Source organism: Neopsephotus bourkii, unplaced genomic scaffold (assembly GCF_033783945.1).
Source record: "Neopsephotus bourkii isolate Nb327-2 ecotype Australia unplaced genomic scaffold, CSIRO-AGI_Nbou_v1 NB_1373, whole genome shotgun sequence".
Lineage (NCBI taxonomy): Eukaryota > Metazoa > Chordata > Aves > Psittaciformes > Psittacidae > Neopsephotus > Neopsephotus bourkii.
The window spans coordinates 2,285,979-2,306,553 of NW_026901852.1; the positions used below are offsets into that span (position 1 = coordinate 2,285,979).

The following is a 20,575-nucleotide window of genomic DNA, read 5'->3' on the forward strand; positions in this document are numbered from 1 at the left end:
CAGGGGGGCTGGAACTGAATGATCTTAAGGTCCTTTCCAACCCTAAGTATTCTATGATTCTATGGGATCAAGTGGGGTGCTCAGGGCTGTAGGACAGGATGGAGTGGGGTGGCCCAGGACGGAGTGGGGTAAGGTGGGGTGGGCTGTGTGGGGGTACAGGAAGTAGGGCCTGACCCAGCAGGCAGGGATGGAGCCCAGGCCAGGGCAGGGGCTGGGCATGCTGGGGATGGCGGCAGGACCATTGTATCCCACCAGTAGTGGGCTCCCAGAAGGCTGAAATGAGGTCCTGTGCTTTTGGTCCAGATGTTCCAAGAGCAGGCAGGTCCTTGAGGAAAGATACTCTCTGCCCTCTTGCATCAGGTAAAAACCCATCGTGTCTCCCCGCTACTGCATGCAGTCCAAGAAAGTCTGACTGAGAACTGCCACAGTCCTTAACCACTGTTTCAGGCAAGCCAGCAAAAGAGATGGGCACCCACGGGCAGCATTGTGGCTTACCTCAGCATAGCCCCAGTCAGAGCATGGACTAACAAACTCCTCCCGTGCTGAATCATTACTGTCTGCATTGATGGATAGCGTAAGAGATGTTTCTGGTGGATTAAAGAGGTGATTACAGAACAAAACGCTTCTAGTGTAGGCATGTTTCCTGGCCCTAAGTATCAGTTCCCAAGATCTAGAGTACATCTTTTTGTACTGTGAAATGTTATCGTATCCAAATGCAATTTTTCATTCTTGAATTGTGTGACATGATAATGACTATGTAAATTATGATAAATCATGTTTGGCACCTGTTTTATGGGTATATTCTTAGTGCACACAATAGCTGAGATAAGCTTAAGCAGTAGCTGTCTTGCTTTATCCCTTTTCAAGACATCTTGTATATATTCAGATGGCTGCAATGAAACAAGAGGCTGGCTCCAATCTGCCATTAGGGTGGAGATACTTCCCTGTTACTCGGTTGTACCATGTATCATTGATGTATGATGATAAAGCTGTTCCACTGGAATACATAGAAATCAGGCTCGGACAAGGAAGTTTAAAGTGAAATGAATGCAACAGTGCTCATCTCAAGCTTTGTTCACCGTTCTAAAACAGGAGAATAAATTAGAATTGGGGTGGTCGTTAGGACCTTTCTCCTTTTCAATGTGAAGATCATGCAAGTATTAATAAGAAATAACAGTTTAAAGAATCCAGTGTTCTCTCTTTTAAAAGAAACAAATGAAGACAGGAATCACATTCAAAGTATCTCTCAAAGGATTCTTCTGTTTAGAAAAATTATGGTCTGCCTTTCTGTTTTTTCTTCTCAAAGATCACTGTGGAGAAAAATGACGGCTGGCTCTGTCTCGGTTCCTCAGGTCATACCACTTCGAATCCCTCTTCCAGGGAAGGCTAAACATGAAATAGACACAAATACTCTTGTAGAAATAAAATCAGGTATGAATAAAAGCTCTGACTCCAGGTGAAAGCTTTTCTTATGTGTTCATTTGAAACTTTTAGCCTCTATATTTTTGTTTGCATTTAAGGATTATTTTTATGAGAGAGCATTTCATTAAGGAACTTACAAAATTAACCAACATGTTTTGATACACCAAATAAACTTAATTTTATGCATTCAAACTGTTATTGACATACGAGTTATTTCATATACGTTAGCAGTCTTAATTGATTCCAAGATCAGGCTCTTGAGCTGTTGCATTTTGCTTTGACTGCAAAAACAGTGTGTGGAAGTCTCACGTGCCAGGCTTACCCGAAAGGTTTTCCTTCCAATATTTGAAATGTCACCTTTTACCATGGGAGCAAATACCTCTTCTGTCATTAGAACAGACAAGTTGTTGCACTGTTTTCATGCAAAGCCATTGCACAGCTACTTTGTGAAGAGAAATATTTGTTGAGTAACTCATTTTTCATGGGATAAACAGTTTTGGTCCCAAGCATTCAGACATTTATGGAAGTTGTTTATTTTTTTATGTGAGAAAAATCATGCCCAGAAGTGAGTACTGTGAAGTGTAGAGCTTGTTTTTCACAGGTTGAATATAGTTTAATTACTTTTTCTGTGTCTTTCAGATACACCTGAGGTCTCTATTTATTACACTTTAGATGGGAGTAAGCCAGAACTCTTTAGAAAACCTGGCTGTGGAGAGCATAACACTTTTAAATATAAGGGTCCTATCATGTTACCAGCTGGGAAAATAATGGTCAAAGCACTTGCAGTTACAAAGTATGTGTCCTGTTTTATTCCAGTTGTATTTTGGCAAGGGACAGACATCTTAGTCATGGCCTCGATTTGTGTTGTTTAAAGCATTCCATACCTTGCAAACGCCTCTTTCCCCAGCCAGTCTGCAATCAAAGTGATTTGCATGGGTTGCACTGACTTCACTTTCTTATTCGCTTTATCCATTATGTGCTTGTGCAGTTGGATTATCATAGAATCATTGAATGGTTTGGGGTGGAAGGGACCTTAAAGCACATCCAGTTCCAACCCCCTTCCACTAGAGCAGGTTGCTCCAAGCCCTGTCCAACCTGGCCTTGAACACTGCCAGGGATGGGGCAGCCACAGCTTTTCTGGGCACCCTGTGCCAGGGCCTCAACACCCTCACAGGGAAGAACTGCCTAATGTCTAATCTAAATCTCCTGTCAGGTTAAAGCCATTCCCCCTTGTTCTGTCATGGCAGGTATTATGCAAGGGGAAAAAAAAATCTTGCTCTCTTCTATTTTCAGCAGCACTGGCAAATACTACCGCTCCAGAAAGCAGACACAGGAATATCAAGAGTTTTATGTGTAAAAGATGTTGAGGGATTAAAGTATCTGTATGTTTTATTGATAACCTTGTATCATGTATGTTCTAAACTGAAAACAAAACAAAACAAAGGAGCAGTTCATGAGAGTGTTGCCCAGGATTATACTTACCAACTTGTAAGCTTGGAAGGGCTGTTCCAGCAAATGAGCCATGTCCATCAGTGATTTACTTGCTGCTGCACATGGATTTGTGAGATGTCTATAGCTTTGTGAAAACCTATTTTCAGGGACTGCAGGGAGAGTACAGTTGTAACAAAGGTGTTTCTGGTAGAGTTCAAACAACCAAATGCCCTTTCCTCTGTTGAAGAGGATGACAAGAATCTCCTACAAGATATCACCACTCAGGTATGTTTTAGAAATTGTAACCCTTTGTATGAATGTAAGATGTTGTACGTATGATACAACTTAGAGATTAAACCTTGACTGCATATACTTTTAATACATTTTATTTTCTCTCTTTGCCCATCTTTGCTGTATTGGTCCTTTTTGTAATATTTAAATTTTAAGAGGACACGTTATTTTTTTGTTTCCTTTTTTTTTTTTTTTTTGTCACTGGTCTTTTATGACCAGTTCAGGTTAACTATCTTAAAAATGCACTTAGAATTTAAGCTTTTCAAATGCTTGCATCAGAATAAAAACCTTAACCATGTACTTTGAAAATCATCACAAATAAATATAGCAAGGGGGGATTAGAGCAAAACCAAAATTTCATTTAGTATTCAAATGGAATTACTTTTTAGGAGAAGAAAGGTGGTGTATTTATTACAAAACCAAAGAAGAATGGAGTCAATGTGGAAATCAAGCCTGCCTGGATTGAAGCACCCCAAGATTTTCAAGGTGTAGTATTGCTTCATAAAGCTGAAACAGGCTTCTGTCTTAGCTGAAAATAGTGTAATGTTTTCCTCTTGTATCACTGGTAAAACATGGGTAATTTTAAAACCATCTCAGAAGACAGAACATCCTCTGGGAGTTCCAATTTAGATTGCACAATGCTGCAAATAGAGAACAAAGATTACCTTCCATATGTTCCACATTACTTCCTAAAACCATACTTAAATGTCATTCATTTCTCAGCATCATGATAAGGCCCAGTCAATATTTCCTTCTGTGACAGAAATGCTGTTAAAGTGACAGGATTGCAAATCCTTTGTAGAGTTTTTTACTGGGAGTTGCTTGCAGTAAGATTCCAAAATAAATGTACAAAGCAGAAATGAAAGCTTGACCCGTATTTTCTCTATAGATAATGCCTGTTCCATGGTAACAGCAATGGGGTTCTTTAAGAGTAAGGAGTTGTGTTAATGTTTACTCATTAATTTCTCTTAGGAGATGGGTTTCTTTTTGAGCAGGCAGGAAGTACACTATAAATAGAGAAAAACACAAAAGTAAGCTCTTTCAGAGAGGCATGAGGTTTCTTCTAGATTAATATCCTGTAATTCCACGCAGTTTATTTGAACCCATAATCTGGATGCCAAATACACTTTTAAATATGCTCAGCTATTTTAATTTAAAAAGACAAGGGCATGTAATATTCATGTTATTTAACTTATTATTCATGTATGTTAACTGCATGAAGTTAATGATAGTGGAATAACACTGTTGTAATTTTAGACTTGGAAGCAGGAAGAAAGACTACTCACAGGTCCCTGCAAGGACCACAGCTCCTTGCCAGCCATTCGGAAACAGCAGAGTACAGCGAGGAATCCATCTCAGCACCACCTCTAGAGTCATTACAGGTAAGCAAGTAGGAGTTGAGGAAAACTGTAAAAGGCTGTCATCAAAACTGAGCTCCAAAACAATACAGATATGAAGAGGTGTGATCATACTCATATAATCTCTCAGAAATTAATGCTTTGGGCTATATTATACAGTACTCATTTAAATTTGCTGGTAATGACATGCTAGAATAGGAAGGCCCAAAGCAAAACAATTATCAGTAAGGACAAAACCAGGCAAAACAAACTAACAATACTTAGATTCCTACTAATTTTCTTCTGTTTCCTTACTGAATCTGCAATTAGCAAATACTTATTGCTATATGTTGGCAAGTTGATATTTAATATTCAGTAAAGGTGTCTTGGAAGTAAATAGCGATTTATTTTTATTGGAAGAAGCTGTGGATCTTTAATGCAGCTAACGAGAAATCAAGGGTAGTAGGTATTCCTTAAAGCAATGTGTTTCAGTGCAGTTTGCCTCAAATAACTTCTTTAGCTGATTTTCTCCTGTTACATATATTTTGCAAATATTTGCTTATTCAGGCTAAAGAATAACTTCTATTTCAGTTTGCTAGTTCTGCTGCAGCGACTAGCAGGAGAAGCTTAGCAAGCACACAGCTGTCAAGGATCCAGAGAGAGACAGATTTCCTCAAGTAAGTGACTTCTGGTAACATGTTTGTCCTTGGAAAGTAACTGATCAATTGCCTTTTGCAACTAAGTTGATAATGTTGTGGGGCTCTGTGGAAATGAGGAAAGCAAAGACAGACTCTGGGTCATAACTGAGTAGTATGATCTAGGCAGGGCTTCAGGAAGTCTTTCTCTTACATATAGTTTTATTTACACTTCACCATAGACAGTTATCTACTATCTTATCAGCCTTTAAAAGAATACTCCTAGCACCTGTAGGATCAGAGGAAAAGCTGTCTTTTCAAACTGAAGTACAGCCCTCACTGCTGTAAGTAAAAACTGCTCATGGGAGTAGTCTCACAGAACTTTAGCGTTTGTCAGTATTAGAAGGCTTCTGTGATCTACATCAGTGGTTCCCCATGGTGCAGCAGCGAGGCATGATACAGATTGTATGTCAGCAGACTTTACCTCCATAGCAGCCAGAGAGCTTTCTACCTTGCAAAGCTGTTTATAGTTCAGAACCTCCTGTCATGAATGCTGGGGCATAGTCTGATGGACACCACAGCCTGGAAACAGCAACTGAGAAATCAGTGGCCTAAGCCCTGTCACAGCAAGTTCCAGATTATTCATTATTATGCAGCAGTGCAATACCAAAACAAGTACAGCCAGTTTGTTCTTACTTTCAGATGTGCATGCTGCTCTGCACCTCGCCTGTCTGACCCCTTGGCTCACTTCTGTCAGGCATGTGGATGTCCTATCCCACCTGTGCCAGTACGCTGCTTTCCAGCCCCTGAAGGATCACAGGTCAGCAAAACACCATAACAATCAACAGTTTACCTCTGGAGAAAACAAATTCTTCAGCAAATTACACCTGCAATGCTGGCAGTTCCATTAGTCACTCCTTCATGGTCCCAACATAAGAGGGATGTGGAGCTGTTGGAGCAAGTCCAGAGGAGGTCACAAAGATGCTCCAAGGGCTGAAGCACACCTGCTCTTGAGATAGACGTGAGAGAGCTGAGCTTGTTAAGCCTGGAGAGGAGAAGGCTCTGCAGACACCTTACAGCAGCTCCCAGTGCCCAAAGGGGCCAACAAGAAATCTGGAGAGGGGCTTCTGATAAGGGCCTACAGGGACAGAGCAAGGGGGAATGGCTTTAACCTGACAGAGGGGAGACTGAGATGAGACATTGGGAAGAAATTCTTCCCTGTGAGGGTGCTGAGGCCCTGGCACAGGGTGCCCAGAGAAGCTGTGGCTGCCCCATCCCTGGCAGTGTTCAAGGCCAGGTTGGACACAGGGTCTTGGATCAACCTGGTCTAGTGGAAGGTGTCCCTGCCTGTGGCAGGGGAGTGGAACTGAATGAGCTTTAAGATCACTTCCAACCCAAACTAATCTGTGATTTTATGATTTTGTTCAATACCTGTATCACTGGATCCAATGTAATTCTTAAACAATGGGCAAAACTAACCATAAATTCCTTCAAGCGCCATATATTTTAATAAGTGAAACAATGAAAAAGTAAACTGTATTTTATTTGCCAGTGTTAGGAAACATTACCAAATTCAGGTTCCTCTCATCCTTCAAGAACCACCACTGCATCTTCAGGACCTGCACGTGTATCTTACTCCAGTGCTAACTAGAGCTTATGTCATTGCTGTGGAAGATCCATCTAATACGCCTGAAACCTTACATGGTGGCATGTGTGGGCATATATGTAAGAGCACCAAGTTTTTGGTGATGCCTGTAACTGTCTTCTCTAAGCTCTTCCCAAGAGATAATAACTTGATCTAACAAGTCAGTGGTGTAATTCTTTTTTCCTGTATCATCAGAAAAATGTCTGGATTAATGCTGTAGTTTCAAGTGATGACTGAGAATATTCACCACCTCTTTAGATTAGGTTCATAATTAAGATGATTTCAACTACTACATTTTACAGTAGCTATTTAATTCTATTGAAAATTAACTTAGTATCTTTCTGGCATATTTTAGTTGTCAGTAAAGTCACTCTTTCCAGTTGTCTTCATATTTTCTCAATAGCCTTTTATCTTTAAGGATCAGTATCAGCATCTGTGGCTCTCAGTTGCTGTGTTTCCAGTGACTTTGCTGCTGATGTAAACTCTAACCAGGAAAACACTGAAAATCTCATGATGACCCTTATGACATGCTGTGATGCTTCTTTTTCTTCAGATGGCGCCATGTCTTGAATGCAGACATCTTGTGCCAATGAATACACCCTCTTGCATTGTATGTGAGTCACCAATAGCTCCACAGCTGCAGCCCCAAACCAACATGTGCGTAAAGGTAATTAAGAATAAACCTAACAAAAGAGCAGTTTACCTCCTGGCATGCGTTTTTCTAACAGATGACTTCATTACAACTATTGTGCACCAGCTTGGTTTTGTATAATTTCATTATGACAGTTTTAAGAGTTAGGATTAAAACCACCTTGAATAGAAATAATCATTAAAGATAAACCACATAAGCTCAGGAAGGCATATGGAAGAGCACATGATGTAGCAGTGTGAATGACAGGAACACATGCACTTGTGTTCAGGAAGAGATATTCCATGATTCTATAATTTCTGGCCTTAGCATTACTAAGCATTTTAAGTTTGTTAAATATATCCTCATTACTCTGCTTACCTTATTTGACTGTAAGTGCTTAGCAGAGGCGAGCTGGCAGGACTACGGCACTGGGTAGATGCCCAAAATGTTCAAGCACAATCTTAGTAATCCAAAAGTGCTGGTGGTCTCACATAGACAAAATGTGCCCTACAAAATACTCCCTATCAGGTACGTGGATGCATGTAGGGGTCCTCCTCAACCCCTCTGGTCAGGGAAAAGGGTGTGAGGAGGAAAGAACTGATACTGCATGTCCACAATTGGTAGATTATAGACATTGCCCCATAGCTGATGTTTTATGGCAGCCCTGATGTAGGTACAAAGACACACTTGAACTGTTTGGTGGCAACAATCAAAATAGTAGACTCATTATTCTCAGTTCTGCTGGAAACTCGCTGTTAATAGTTCCTGTGCTAGGGCACCCTCAGGGGGATAATAATGATTTTCCTTGCAGATACTGGACTTTCTGGTGATGTGAACGCAATGACTAAGTAAACTAGTACATGCAAAGATCTAGAGGTATTGATGTTGGATCTCCTGAGGGAACTGTACCATAGTTTAAATTGTCATTAGGAACCATAGATGTGTGATGAGCAGGCAATATGGCCTAACTAAAACGTGAAGCTCACACACAGACTTTCAGGATCTCTTATCCCTGCAGGGCTGAATAACCACAGCACTTTGTACAATCAAGTCAAATACTGAGTAAAATGTATTCTTTCTCTCTTTAAAAGGGCAAAGTAATTTGTCAGGTGTGTGGCACAGGAAATCCTCTTCACCATAAACACTGTGTGACTTGTGAAAGCAGGCTGCCTGAAATACAAATGGTAAGTCTTCTTCCATCTATCACACTAGGCTTAATCAAACCAAAGCACAGCATTCTTTTCCTTTGGAAAACTGAAGCCATATCCCTGTGTCCCTATGTTACAAAACCAGAGATTCCCTCCCCCTTGGGATATTCAAGCTCAGTGCTCCCACAGATGCTCCATCACAAATGTCCAGCTAACCATAAGTGTACCTGCCAGTTAAGAATGTGATTATAACACAAACATCCCAAGTTCTTAAACTGTTAGTAGCTAGAGGCAAAGGTCTCTTGTACAACCACTGAGGTGTTATTTCACAGTGAATTTCAGTAGGAAGTTGTACTTACCTAAAATAAACATATGCTTAGTGCTTCACTGCTTGTAGATATCAAGACGTAGCTGCATATGTAGTTAGGCATATGCCTTGAACGGTGAGACCTGTAGTAGCTAGGGGAGAAAGTTAAATGTTTACAAAGAATTATTAATAGTAATCAGAAATTTGACTACTAAAAATGGTTAAATAGCAATAACCAATAGTAATTCCTGAATAATTAATTATGAGCAACAAATCTGATATTACTATTAATGGCTATTAAATAACTTAGATTTGGAGCATATTTAGACTTGTGATCCTGTAAATATTACCTTCCAAGTGAACCCCAAAATCACATCAAATTGGAGTTGAGGCCGCAGATGAAAATAGGGCTATTGCCTGTTTGCTTATTTGCTATTGTGGTGTCTGCAATCAGAATAGTTTTCCTGGGGTCTGTTCCTTATCCATACTCCTGATTTGCAGAGAAAATAAACAGCATAAGACCTGAGGCAAAACCTAACAAACTGTTTTTAAGACCTCTTTGTGCTAACTAGGTTCTATAATCTACCTCTAGAAGTTTCAGCTGAAAAAATCTGTTTTCTTTTGCATACCCACGTAAGTTAAATGTAGTAGAAGCTAGGGAATATATAACTTGTATGAGGTAAAAAAGTGCAAAATGAAAAACCCCAAACCAACCTTAGGTAGCAAATACCAAAGTGAGAGAAAACTCATTGTCTGAACACACTCTCCCTGCCATACTACTACCAAGAAAGGTACAAAGGAAAATACCTGTTGTGTTTTGGGTTGTGTTTTGTGTTTATCAACAGGGAAACCTCCATCTTAATGCTGAGTCTACTTGGGGCCATATTAGTGAACAGTGTAAAGGACACTGATTGATAAGGTTGGGTTTTCTTTCTTTAGTTCTACTAAAAATATTTTAAAATTAATAAATGCCACGTTTTACTGTGGGTTTGTAATGAAAAAATAATAACAAATTACAGGTCAGAGCCAAGTCAGTCTGATGCTTATTCTCAGGTGAGCAACCTGCTGTAGTGGAACGTTTTCCCTGCCTGTGGCAGGGGGCTGGAACTGGATGAGTCCCTTGCCACCCAAACCAGTCTGGGATTCTGTGGTGCTTCTATGAAATAATTCTTTTAGGTTGGCTATTACTTCATGTTATCAAAGTAGCTTGCTTTCCCTCTTATTTGGCTTGTGATCCTTTTCTCATAAGAAGTATTTTCTCTCTAATTCTTGTTTTGTTTTAATTAGCCCATGTTCGGGGACACCCCCCCACCTTACCACAGCCAGCAAAGCAAGACAGTTTCATGCTCAAAATGCCATCGTGTTAACCAAAGTGATGCCCGTTTCTGTGACTGGTGTGGAGCCAAGGCACGTGCTATCCATCTTTGTGCTGACAAATCTCTTTCTACTCATCTGTGACCTGCAGCATTTTCAAACTCCTCTTTGCAAAACTCTGTCAGTTAGTATACAGCTTTTTACTATCAAAGTACTTCAAGCACATAGGATTCCGTAAGAAAAATGAAAGGCTTAGATGACATCTAGACCCCACATCAGTAGGTGACTTAAGGTTTTAGGTATGTAAACAAATTACCGTGAGTCAATAAGCATCAGCTCACCTGAGAGGCAATAGCTGTGTGTTATGCCGAAGTAACTGATCCACCAAAGGTCAATGTATAAACTGACCTAATGCAAGTTCTCCCATAGCTACTCTTTTTCTCTATGAGCTGAGTCTGCATTAAAGTTGAAACACTCACCTCTGCCTACGTAACCAGTGGTCCTCTGCTGTACTGTGGGTGCTCTGGGGAGGTGGTGGTAGAATTGAACTGGAAAGAATAGCAGTCAATATTCAGCATCAGTGCACCAGACTAGTAATGACAGGACTTTGCCAAAGAAAATCAGTATTTTTTTTTTCAGTTTAAATAACATACCATAGTGGTAGATCTGTCTGAAATATGTTCGCCCCCATAGCATAATGCTGAGATATCTGAAAAGTTGCTGTCTTGCATCTACCAGTGTGTTAGCAACCTGTTATGCTGCCTAATATTACTTACCTAATAGCTTCTGAGAGTGCTACTTACTTCCTTTTAATTCATGCCACTGCTTTTATCATCCCTGAACCACTCATCAGATGTTGCTGTAGTGACAAGTGTTTCATTGGACTTTCCAGCCTGGACCTCCTCCATCCTACTTTTCTTGTTTCAAGTGTGGCACAAACAATCATCCGTACGCTCGCTTCTGTGGGTCCTGTGGTGTTTACATAGAGCCCCCATCAAGGGTGAGTTCTCCCAACAGCAGTCTCATGGATGCTGGGGACTCACTAGGGGTTTCTGAGGTAAGACACACAGTATTACAAAGCCGGGTTTGAAGACAGCTAAAAGCCTAGTCCACTGCAGGTGGAGATCAGCACAACCTCATTCATTTCCTCTTTGAGACAAGGCTGTGGCCTATGAGCTTGCTGAGGGCAAAAACGAGGATAAGTTTCTACTGAGAACTGGTTTCTGCCAAATAGTAGCTTTAGCCAAAGGCCTTAATCCAGCCTTATTCTAAATAGCAAAGTGAGAAACAATCACCTTTTCAAAGTCTTACTTCTTTAAGTACTTTTACCTTACTACCTGTGAATTATTTGTGTCCTGCTAGTACAGGGTATTCTTTCATGCACATTTAACACTGTTCTTAAAACTCTGCTTTGAGAAAGAACACAATACTTAGCCAAGGCCAGCTTTTGTCCTGCAAAAGCATACATACTGCTGGCAGTGGTGGAGAGTTTTGCTTTTGCTTGAATATTAGTGTCCACTTGCATCATTGTTACAGACTGGTAACTAAAATCAGGAATTGTTAATGATCCTTCCTGCTAGCTTTTTCATTCCTGGACAATTCTGTGTACTGTTCTACGCAATGTTTGCTTATAAGCCATCTCAATCTATCTAATTATATTACATACACTTTTCCTTCCCCTCCACCCCACACACAGCCTAAACGATTTCAAGCTCAAGTTGCCTGGCAGCCTCTTCCTATTTCCTTGCCCAAATCAGGGGCAGAACTAAAAGAAAGGGAAGATAAAGGAACTCAAACCATTGGACTTTTTTACCCATCAAGCAAACTGTTGGAAAAGAAGGAGCTTGAGCTGATTTCACAAAAAGAAAAACTGGAAAAGATGAGTGATCATAAGCCTCTCCTGACAGCTATTAGTCCTGGAAAAGGTTAGGAGTTTTGATTTTATGTGTTCTATACAAAGATGCAATGTATGACCTTGCTTTTTCTGAAAGATCTTATAATCCTGGAATGTGCCATCAGTAGGACGCTGATTTACATCTTTACAAGTCTGTCTTCCCACTAGTCACTTGTAAATGCAGTGCCTTAGAATTCAGCCACTGATCTCCATCAACAGCTACAACAGCAATAGATCACAGCTCTTAAAAAATATGAGGCTTTTGTATCTGAAGAATTTGTTTGGGGTCCTGTTATGCAATGAATTGTGGAAGTTTTGGAAGTAAAGGGAAGTAAACTAGAGAAAGGGATTCTTAAAGAGGATTACAAAACCCAGGGTTGGTAGAAACCTTGGGGCATCTTGTAGGCCCCCATCTTCAAGGCCTGCAAAGGTATCAGTACATCTACATCACTCACTGCAGAGCCTGTCCATGCACGGGCTCCTGTATCAGTACTGCAGACAATTTTGTTTCAGTCCCTGGTTTGGTCAATTGGTTCTTTATGGAATCACTTTGCTGTCATTGAAAAGTTTGCAATTTTTAGAGATTTTAGTTTTACTATCCTGGCAAAATTTCAACTTCAGTTTTCAGTTTTCAAAGTCCCTTCCAATCCAAACCATTCTGTGATTTTATGATATACTTAAAAGGCATTTATCTGGGGAATAATTTACACAGGCCAGAATGCTGTATAGGGTAAGTTTCTATGCCTGCAGTTTTCAGATCTGGCTTATTGTTACCTGTCAGTGATCTCAAACCGACTGCAAATCAGTTCAACAATACACAACTGTTTAGCTGTAATATGGGGGTTTGTTTGGTTTTTAATCTTGTGGAATAGTGTGAGGTTTCCCTTCACACACGGCCAGTTTTGATTCCCAGTAACAATTCCAAGGCATGGTTTTGTTACGAATAGAGCTACCCTAAGAATTAATTATAAGCTATGGACAAGACAGTATTTAACCTTTTTTTTAGGGAAAATAAGTCCTTTTAAACCATCTATTGTATGAGAAGAAATGTTAAGCATAATTTTAGGATTTTTTTTCTCCTGCTTAACTCTCTCTGATCAGGTTATTGGAGAAAACAGCTGGATCATGTCTGTGCTCACCTTAGAAGCTATGCTCAGAACAACCTTGACTTCAGAGCACTGATTGGAGAACCTCGAATGGGAAAGGTAAGAAGGAGCATGTAATATCTTCCTATGGATTGTCATGAGAAAATTGCTGTGGCTGCTACATAAACACTGGAAAAATAAATGCCTCCCTTTTCTCTAGACCTTGACCTGTTTGTGTAGTTTGTCTTGTTTTGTTTTCCATTTTCTGCTCAGTCTTTTACTGAAGGTTTTTTTTCTGCTTTCTTTCCAATGGCAGTTTCTCTTCTTTCACCTCAAAGCTGTATGAGAAGTCATGGAAGCGAGAAAGCCCTTACTCAGCTGCTTTTACAGTATCCCACAGCAGGCAATCAAGAAAAAGAGATCACTAGTTGGTCAGTTTAATAAGCTCTGCTAGAAATAGGATTTAGATTATATGCTTGCCTCTGCTCAGGGCTGGATGATACCAGCAGATAGCATCAATTCTCTTTGGCTATAGTCTACTTCTAGTGTAAATGATACCAGTCTTACAGAAACGGGGTATTTTTGTTCCTACTGGAAATGTAGTCTTCAGAATGTCACTAAACTGCATTAAAATGATTAAAGGGGAATGTCACTAAACTGCATTAAAATGATTAAAGGAGTGATACCAAGAAGGTGGAAACTAGAGATTGTAGTCCTAGGAGATAGGGCTGGGATGACTGAGAGATCATTTGGTCCCTGTCCTGAGGGAGGATCAACTCTGCCTAAACAGTTCCTGACAGATGTTTGCCTTGAAGCTTTTCAAACTCACCAACAATGGAATTTCACAACTGCCCCAGGCAGTCCATTTCTGTGCTCAATTATCCTTGCTGTTCAGTACCGCACTGTATTGCTTGCTTTGGCAGTCCTGCTGGGTTAAGGAATTGAATCCCCTCACACTGATTCCTAGGTGCTGCCAGCACATGGGGCAATGTCCTGTGGACTGGATCAGGGACTGACCCAGGCTAAAAACAGCTCTAGAGGGAGAATAGGCCATTAGTGCTAGTACAAATGTAGCAGAAAAAGTAACAGAAGTGATTCAAAGTAGATGCCAGCTATGTGTGTTTAACGCTGTTTTTGTCATGTGAATTAGAAATATAATCAACCTTATCTCAAAAACCTCTCCTTGCTGTAATATAAACCTCATCAACTTCATTCCACTTCTTTATAATCCACCATGCACTCATTTTTGTATAACTTCAATAGTCTTCTTGCCAGAGGTACTGTCTCAGTGAACTGATATAAAATCAAAGAATCATAGAATCAGCTGGGTGGGAAAAGACCCTCAAGCTCATCCAGTCCAACCGTTCCCCAGCACTGCCAAGGCCACCACTAACCCATGGCACTGGGGCCTCATCTACACGGTCTGTGAACACTTCCAGGGACAGTGATTCCAGCACTGCCCTGGGCAGCCTGTACCAATGCCTGACTGCCCTTTGGGGAAGAAATTGTTCCCAATATCCAGTGTAAATCTCCCCTGTTGCAGCTTGAGGCTGTTTCCTCTTGCTGTGTTCCTTGTTCCTTGGGAGCATCGCCCAGTCCCCTCCTGGCTCCATCCTCCTTTGAGGTAGTTGTAGAGAGTGATGAGGTCCCCCCTGAGCCTTCTCTTCTCCAGATTAAACAGCCCAAGTTCTCTCAGCCATTCCTCATCACACTTGTGCCCAGACCCTTCAACAGCTCTGCTGCTCTTCTCTGGACCCACTTAAGCATATAGAAAGTTATGCAAGTTTTACTACAGACTGCTCCTCTACAGGCTACTACAACTAAAGCAGCAACCAGTTCTCCTGGAGCAGGGAATCCTAAGAGCAACACAGCCTGTCACACAGCTGCAAAACCTGGGTAGAGAATGATTGAGCTTGCATGAAGCATAGCATTATTAAATCTTTTGCATTCATTTGGCATGTCAGTCATTTTGATATTTCCAGTTACTCAAAATACCACCTGCCCCTTCCTCAGTGAGGTGGGAAGTGTTGGTACAACATCACAAGTAGGCAGAGGCCACATGTGTGATTTGATGTATTGGCTCCATAATAAACAAACATCATAAGCAAAAGCAAGACTTATTCCTAAAACTGTTTCTGTGTACTGTTTGTATTAGATACTAACAATGGCTTTTTCCCTCTAGATTAATTCTGCTACCATCTGTGAGGATGACTGTGAAGTCACTATTACACTGAATTATGCTCTTGCTATTAACAAGGTTAGTTTGGGGGGGTTAGGCCCATTGTTAGGCAGCTGGTGTAAAGCTGTCACTGGACCAGTGAGTGTAACACCTGTGTATTTTAAATTCAGGTCAAAACCATAAATTCTTTTGTTGAGAAGGTATAACTTACCACTTCAGAGAAAGGAATCTTTCTAATGGCTGAACAGATATCTTTACCTGATTAAGCCAAGCTCCATGGTTGTGTTGCTATCATCTTGCATTTCATTAGTTTGCTATTATTAACATTCTGTTTTACAGCTGATGTTTTTTGACGATCCTAGCACCTTGAGCTGAGATGCTCCTTGTCTTCAGTGTGCAAATTGCGTTCTTACATAACAAGCCCAGTACTTTTCAATAGTTTGGAGATAACATTTACTGTAATTCCTGTTAACTGTATCAAACACTTGGAATCCCTAGCTCCAGAATTACCATGTTCTAAAACCCACTCAGATATTTATTCCCAACTTTTCAAAGATGAGAATCCTCCATTTGAAAGATCCAAAATTCAAATCTTATTTCTTGTTTAGACTCTGAACAAGCTTACCTTGCTGTGTGGTGCCTGAAAAGGTGTATCACATCATTTCACAAGTTAGGAGTTAATCAGATCTCTCAAGGGGTAGAATATGTTCATTTGGATGAGAATCTTCATTTCATTAGGTGAAGTTGTGTCACTTGGTTTTTCTAAATCAAACCAAATACTACCACAAGGTTAGAAAAAATGCTACATTATTTTGCCTCAAAACAGAGTTCAGTTACATATAACAATTTGTCTTGTGCTAATTTGACACTGATGTTAAAAGCCTATACATTTTTTTCATCTGCCACACCACTGTTTTGTGTTACTAAAATTATAACAACCTTAGGTGATAACCTTACTAACTACCTCCATTTGATAATTCTACAGAATATTCATACTAATAAGCCAGTGAAGTTCAGCAATCGTTACCTGAGTGCTGCAACAGAAGTCACAGATGGACAGGATGGCAGTCAGACTAGTTTGGGTGAGTTTGTTCTTCCCCCATCTTTATGTAGGCTTAAATTGTAGGTTTAAACTAACAATAGCGTGTGTCTTTAACACAGTAGAATGCAGCAAACTGTTCTAACTTGCTAACATAGAGAGAAAGGAATGTTTGGCTGACAGGGGAAAGAAAATCACAGGACTGATAACTAAGGAGACAGTAAATAAGATCAAAGATGCTAGCCTTCATGATAGCAGAGCAGCACCCAGCGTGGAGTGAGACTGGAACAGAACAGAAGCAAGGACATACCACTGCTAACTCAGCACCAGGACCTTGCAAGCATGTGCAAGCACTGAGGTCATTCAGTAACTACAGTGAGGAAGACTATCGGCAACCACCGGGGATCCCCCCTCAGCATGAAAGGGCATGTCTAATTAGGATGCAAATATTATAATTACCTAATGGTGAAACTATGAATATGCATGAATATGCTAAATATAGAGCAACTGTCAGCAAGTAACGGGCACGATCACCTGTGTGAAACTGTTAACGTGTGCTCACAGCTCTGCACTAAAGAATGCCTGCTTTCCAAAACTCCAGATCGAGTCTTAGAGAGTTACTCCAACCAGCTTTTACGGTCACAGTTATGTTAAATACAGTAGTCAAGAATACACAAGTAGCTTTCTGAAGGTCAGACACTGAAACATCCAAACTAAAGCACTGGCACATTCTGAGCCTACTTAAGTTGATCTTTAAGTCTCAAAATAGCTGAGTTGAGATTTAAGCAATGTATGGACCCATGAAAAACTCATAGAAATGTTTCCTCACTGAAAGACAGCTGAGGAGGCTAGTGAATGCAGTCACAGCTGATAGCAGTGGTTTTGTTATAGTTATAAAACTTTAGATGCTTTGCATATTCTTTTACAGTAGGAGGCATAAATAACAGAATCCCAGACTGGTTTGGGTTGGAAGGCACCTTAAAGCTCATCCAGTTCCAACCCCCTGTCACAGGCAGGGACAGCTTCCACAAGACCAGGTTGCTCCAAGCCTCATCCGACCTGGCCTTGAACACTGCCAGGGATGTCAGTATTATCTCTGCTTTTGAGCTGTGCCAGGAACTTCAGCTTTGGCACATTTGGAAAACTTAAGAAATGATGAAATATGTTCATTCTAGACCTAGTTTTCAGAGAAGCTCAACTTGCATTTCTATTAGCATTAAGAGCTCAGTGGCTTCTGAATCTCATATTAGACTTAAGCTTTCATTCAATCAACTAGCTGTGAAGTCAGGATTAGAATTCAGAAATTCCTATGGTGACATTTGACATACTTCAATCCACATGGAAGATCCATCCGCTTTGTGCTTTCAGTCTAAGGATTTGCAAGAGGCAGCCAGGGCACTAGGAGCTGGGGTTTTGGGGAGTGTCAATAGTGACTGTGACTCCAGACACCGAGGTAGCACCAGCTCAAAGGGTCCATACATGCTGCCTAATTTCCTTACCAACCCTCCTGCATGTTGGTAGGTTATGTCTCTAATTTAAAGTAACAGATGAACAGTTCTACTCTAGGTCCACTGGTCTTGAGTATCTGGGAGCCAGACTGCACTGAAAAATCATAAGGTATTTGGTCAAAACAATTCATGACTCCAAGTCAAGCCTGTTGAATAGCTGCAGCTAGTTAAAGAAAGAAGAAAAGAAAGACTAAACCTCCTCAAACTCTGCATCTCATTGAATCTTCATTTCAAAATAGCAAGTTTTTATGAGTGCTTGAAGTGTAAACCTTTTGTTAAAACCAGTCTGATCTGCAACAGATATTTCATCACTTTCTCTTGTAGAAAACTGATAAATATTGCTTTGATTTCAACACAAAATTAAGTATTTTTGTGGATAAATTATTTCCAGATCTCTCCCCCAAGTTCTTGTTAGGATACTGACTTTGCTTTGAACTAATGCTTGTTTCCCTTTCTGGTAGGCAAAGTTGATCATAATCTTTTCCATTCAAGAGACAAAATACAGAGAACAAAGTCAAGAACACCTATAGAAAAAGAAGATAATCTCCCCGTACGTATCTTCTGCCAGTACAGGAAAACCTCCCTATAGAGCAGCATGAACATGGAGGGCAGCCAAGGGTAAAAATACAAAGGTTTTAACACTGACAAGGGGGTGGGGGAAGTGGACAAAAGTCCAATTTAATGTAAAACCTGAACATTGGTAACTGGCATTTATTACAGAACTGGAAATAACTGTTTTCTACTAGAAGCTTAATTACATTGGTACTCCCTTGTTTTTGAACCCATTCTGATTTACTGACCCTAGGCCTAAAGGCTGTTGCAGAGTGATTTTGTTACAGGTTTTACCTCAGAAGCAAAATCAAGTGGAGGCATTATTGTCTTCCTCTGACTGTACTACTTAGCTTGGCTCCATAGGACATACCCTTGGCTGTGCTGGAACTGCTGTGCACACAGACTGTGACCGAGGCAGAAGATGATCTAATCAACAAGCTTTGAAGGCAGCTCAGGTTTATCATCAAGCTGAGGTGTCAGCACAGCTGAGGGCTAGTCTATTGCAAGAAGCAAGGCTTTACTTCCACTAGAGACCCTATGTCTTGGAAGTACTCCCTACTACTATGCCAGCAATGGCATGAAGCATTTCAAAAGGGAAATGTACTTTAATCTAAGCTTGGATCAGTTTGCCAACTCAACAGGTGGAGGAAGTTATAGAGCTTTGTGGTGTGAGTACAGAGATAAAAATGCTCAGTCAAGTGACTGGGCTTTCGAAAGGGGAAAAGAATGAGGTGGAAGGCTGGGAAGAAATACAAGGAAAAGCTCTTAGGTTTTGTTGGGTTTTTGCTGGTTTAGGATTTAGCAAATGAACTTCTGTGAGGCAAAACATACCCGTTTTTTAAATAAAATACTTCCACAAGTTCTGGAAGCCTCAAACTTTAATCCTCCAGCAGAGAACTTGTGCCCAAGTTGAATTTACTATGGCTATCAGATCTTTGTACAGCTCTGAGATCTGCACTGATGTAAAGCTGAGCATTTGCAGATATGTTTACTGAATCAAGAGCTCAACAGTGAGATGCTAGCCTGGGTTACCCAACACTTCCTCAGATTTGGAAAGACATTCCCAAAGAAAGGACGTGGATTAGTATTACTGAGGATCAGCTACACTGCATTCATGCCATTGTGTGCATTTTCCACCTCTACTCAAATGCAGAGTAGGACCCACCTCGTTGTATTTTCACTGTGTGAAATGCTACTGGCTGTTTTCTGTGTTTCCACAGCCAGAGTCCAGACAGCTACTGGACAAACTGGGTCCAAATGGAAAAGGAAGAATCCCCTTGGTAGAACAACTACTTTGTGAAGTAAGTCACTGCTTGCTGCAGTTACCTTTTCCAACTCTTTGGCCATTTACTGCATGAATGTTAGCCTGGTTAACAACTTCATGCTTAGGAGGCAACATCCTTGCAATACAGCTGACTGTTTTCAGATTAAAAGAGCATTTTAGAGAAGAAACAGCCTATTTTACATTTGTATATGTTTTCTGCAAATTCCTACTTGGACAGTGTGTAAGGCATGCTCCTCATCGGCATACAGAATGAAAGATAAATTAATTTTATAGTTTAGGGTCAAGCCCTCTGTATAGCAGAAGCAAGCAAACCTCTACCTCTTCACTGTATGGTAAGGTGCATCCTGACTGCAGGATCTAGTTTGACACACTTATTATATACATTTACTCTGGCTTTGAGCTAGAAGACCAGAAATATCTTCAGAAGAAACACAAAGAAACAATACCATACAATTTGAATATTTCTCTGTCCTGAGCATGAAAGTCCATTTGCCAACTTCAACCGGCATAACATTAAAGGCCAGGTTGGATGGGACTTGGAGCAACCTGCTCCAGTGGAAGGTGTCCCTGCCTGTGGCAGGGGTAGGAACTGGATGAGCTTTAAGGTCCCTTCCAACCCAAACCAGTATGGGATTCTATGATTAAAGCAAGATTGAAGCTGAAGAAACTTAATGGCTTTTAACAGCTCACCTTCCCTCTCCTGTGTGTGCTAGGGAGCTGACCCAAACTGCACCAGCGATGAGGACCAACCTGCTCTCACTGTTGCTGTCCTTAACAAGCATGCTGAAGCCATCTCCCTTCTGGCGCAGAAAGGCGCTGACACCAACCAGCAGTCAGGACTGTAAGCAAGCACTCATTCTGGTCTTTGGATG

At 40.7% G+C, this 20,575-nt stretch overlaps 1 protein-coding gene across 6 annotated transcripts; it reads left to right on the forward strand.

Annotated features, from left to right (window-relative positions):
* The first annotated feature begins 303 nt into the window (after positions 1–303).
* Positions 304–20,575, forward strand: DZANK1 (double zinc ribbon and ankyrin repeat domains 1). Of its 6 annotated transcripts, XM_061367084.1 has the most exons (19): positions 304–360; positions 1,307–1,431; positions 2,062–2,215; positions 3,021–3,138; positions 3,534–3,630; positions 4,402–4,526; positions 5,073–5,158; positions 5,819–5,936; positions 7,315–7,428; positions 8,484–8,576; positions 10,135–10,254; positions 11,054–11,218; positions 11,858–12,086; positions 13,157–13,260; positions 15,323–15,397; positions 16,305–16,401; positions 18,328–18,416; positions 19,639–19,719; positions 20,417–20,575. In XM_061367084.1, exons 2-19 carry the CDS (start codon positions 1,323–1,325, stop codon positions 20,546–20,548), a joined length of 2,106 nt encoding a protein of 701 aa, XP_061223068.1. In that variant the 5' UTR covers positions 304–360; positions 1,307–1,322; the 3' UTR covers positions 20,549–20,575. The 6 variants fall into 6 exon arrangements, with proteins under 6 accessions (XP_061223068.1, XP_061223070.1, XP_061223072.1 ...); XM_061367086.1 differs by lacking the exon at positions 18,328–18,416 and having other exon boundaries at positions 20,417–20,518; XM_061367088.1 differs by lacking the exons at positions 18,328–18,416; positions 19,639–19,719 and having other exon boundaries at positions 20,417–20,543.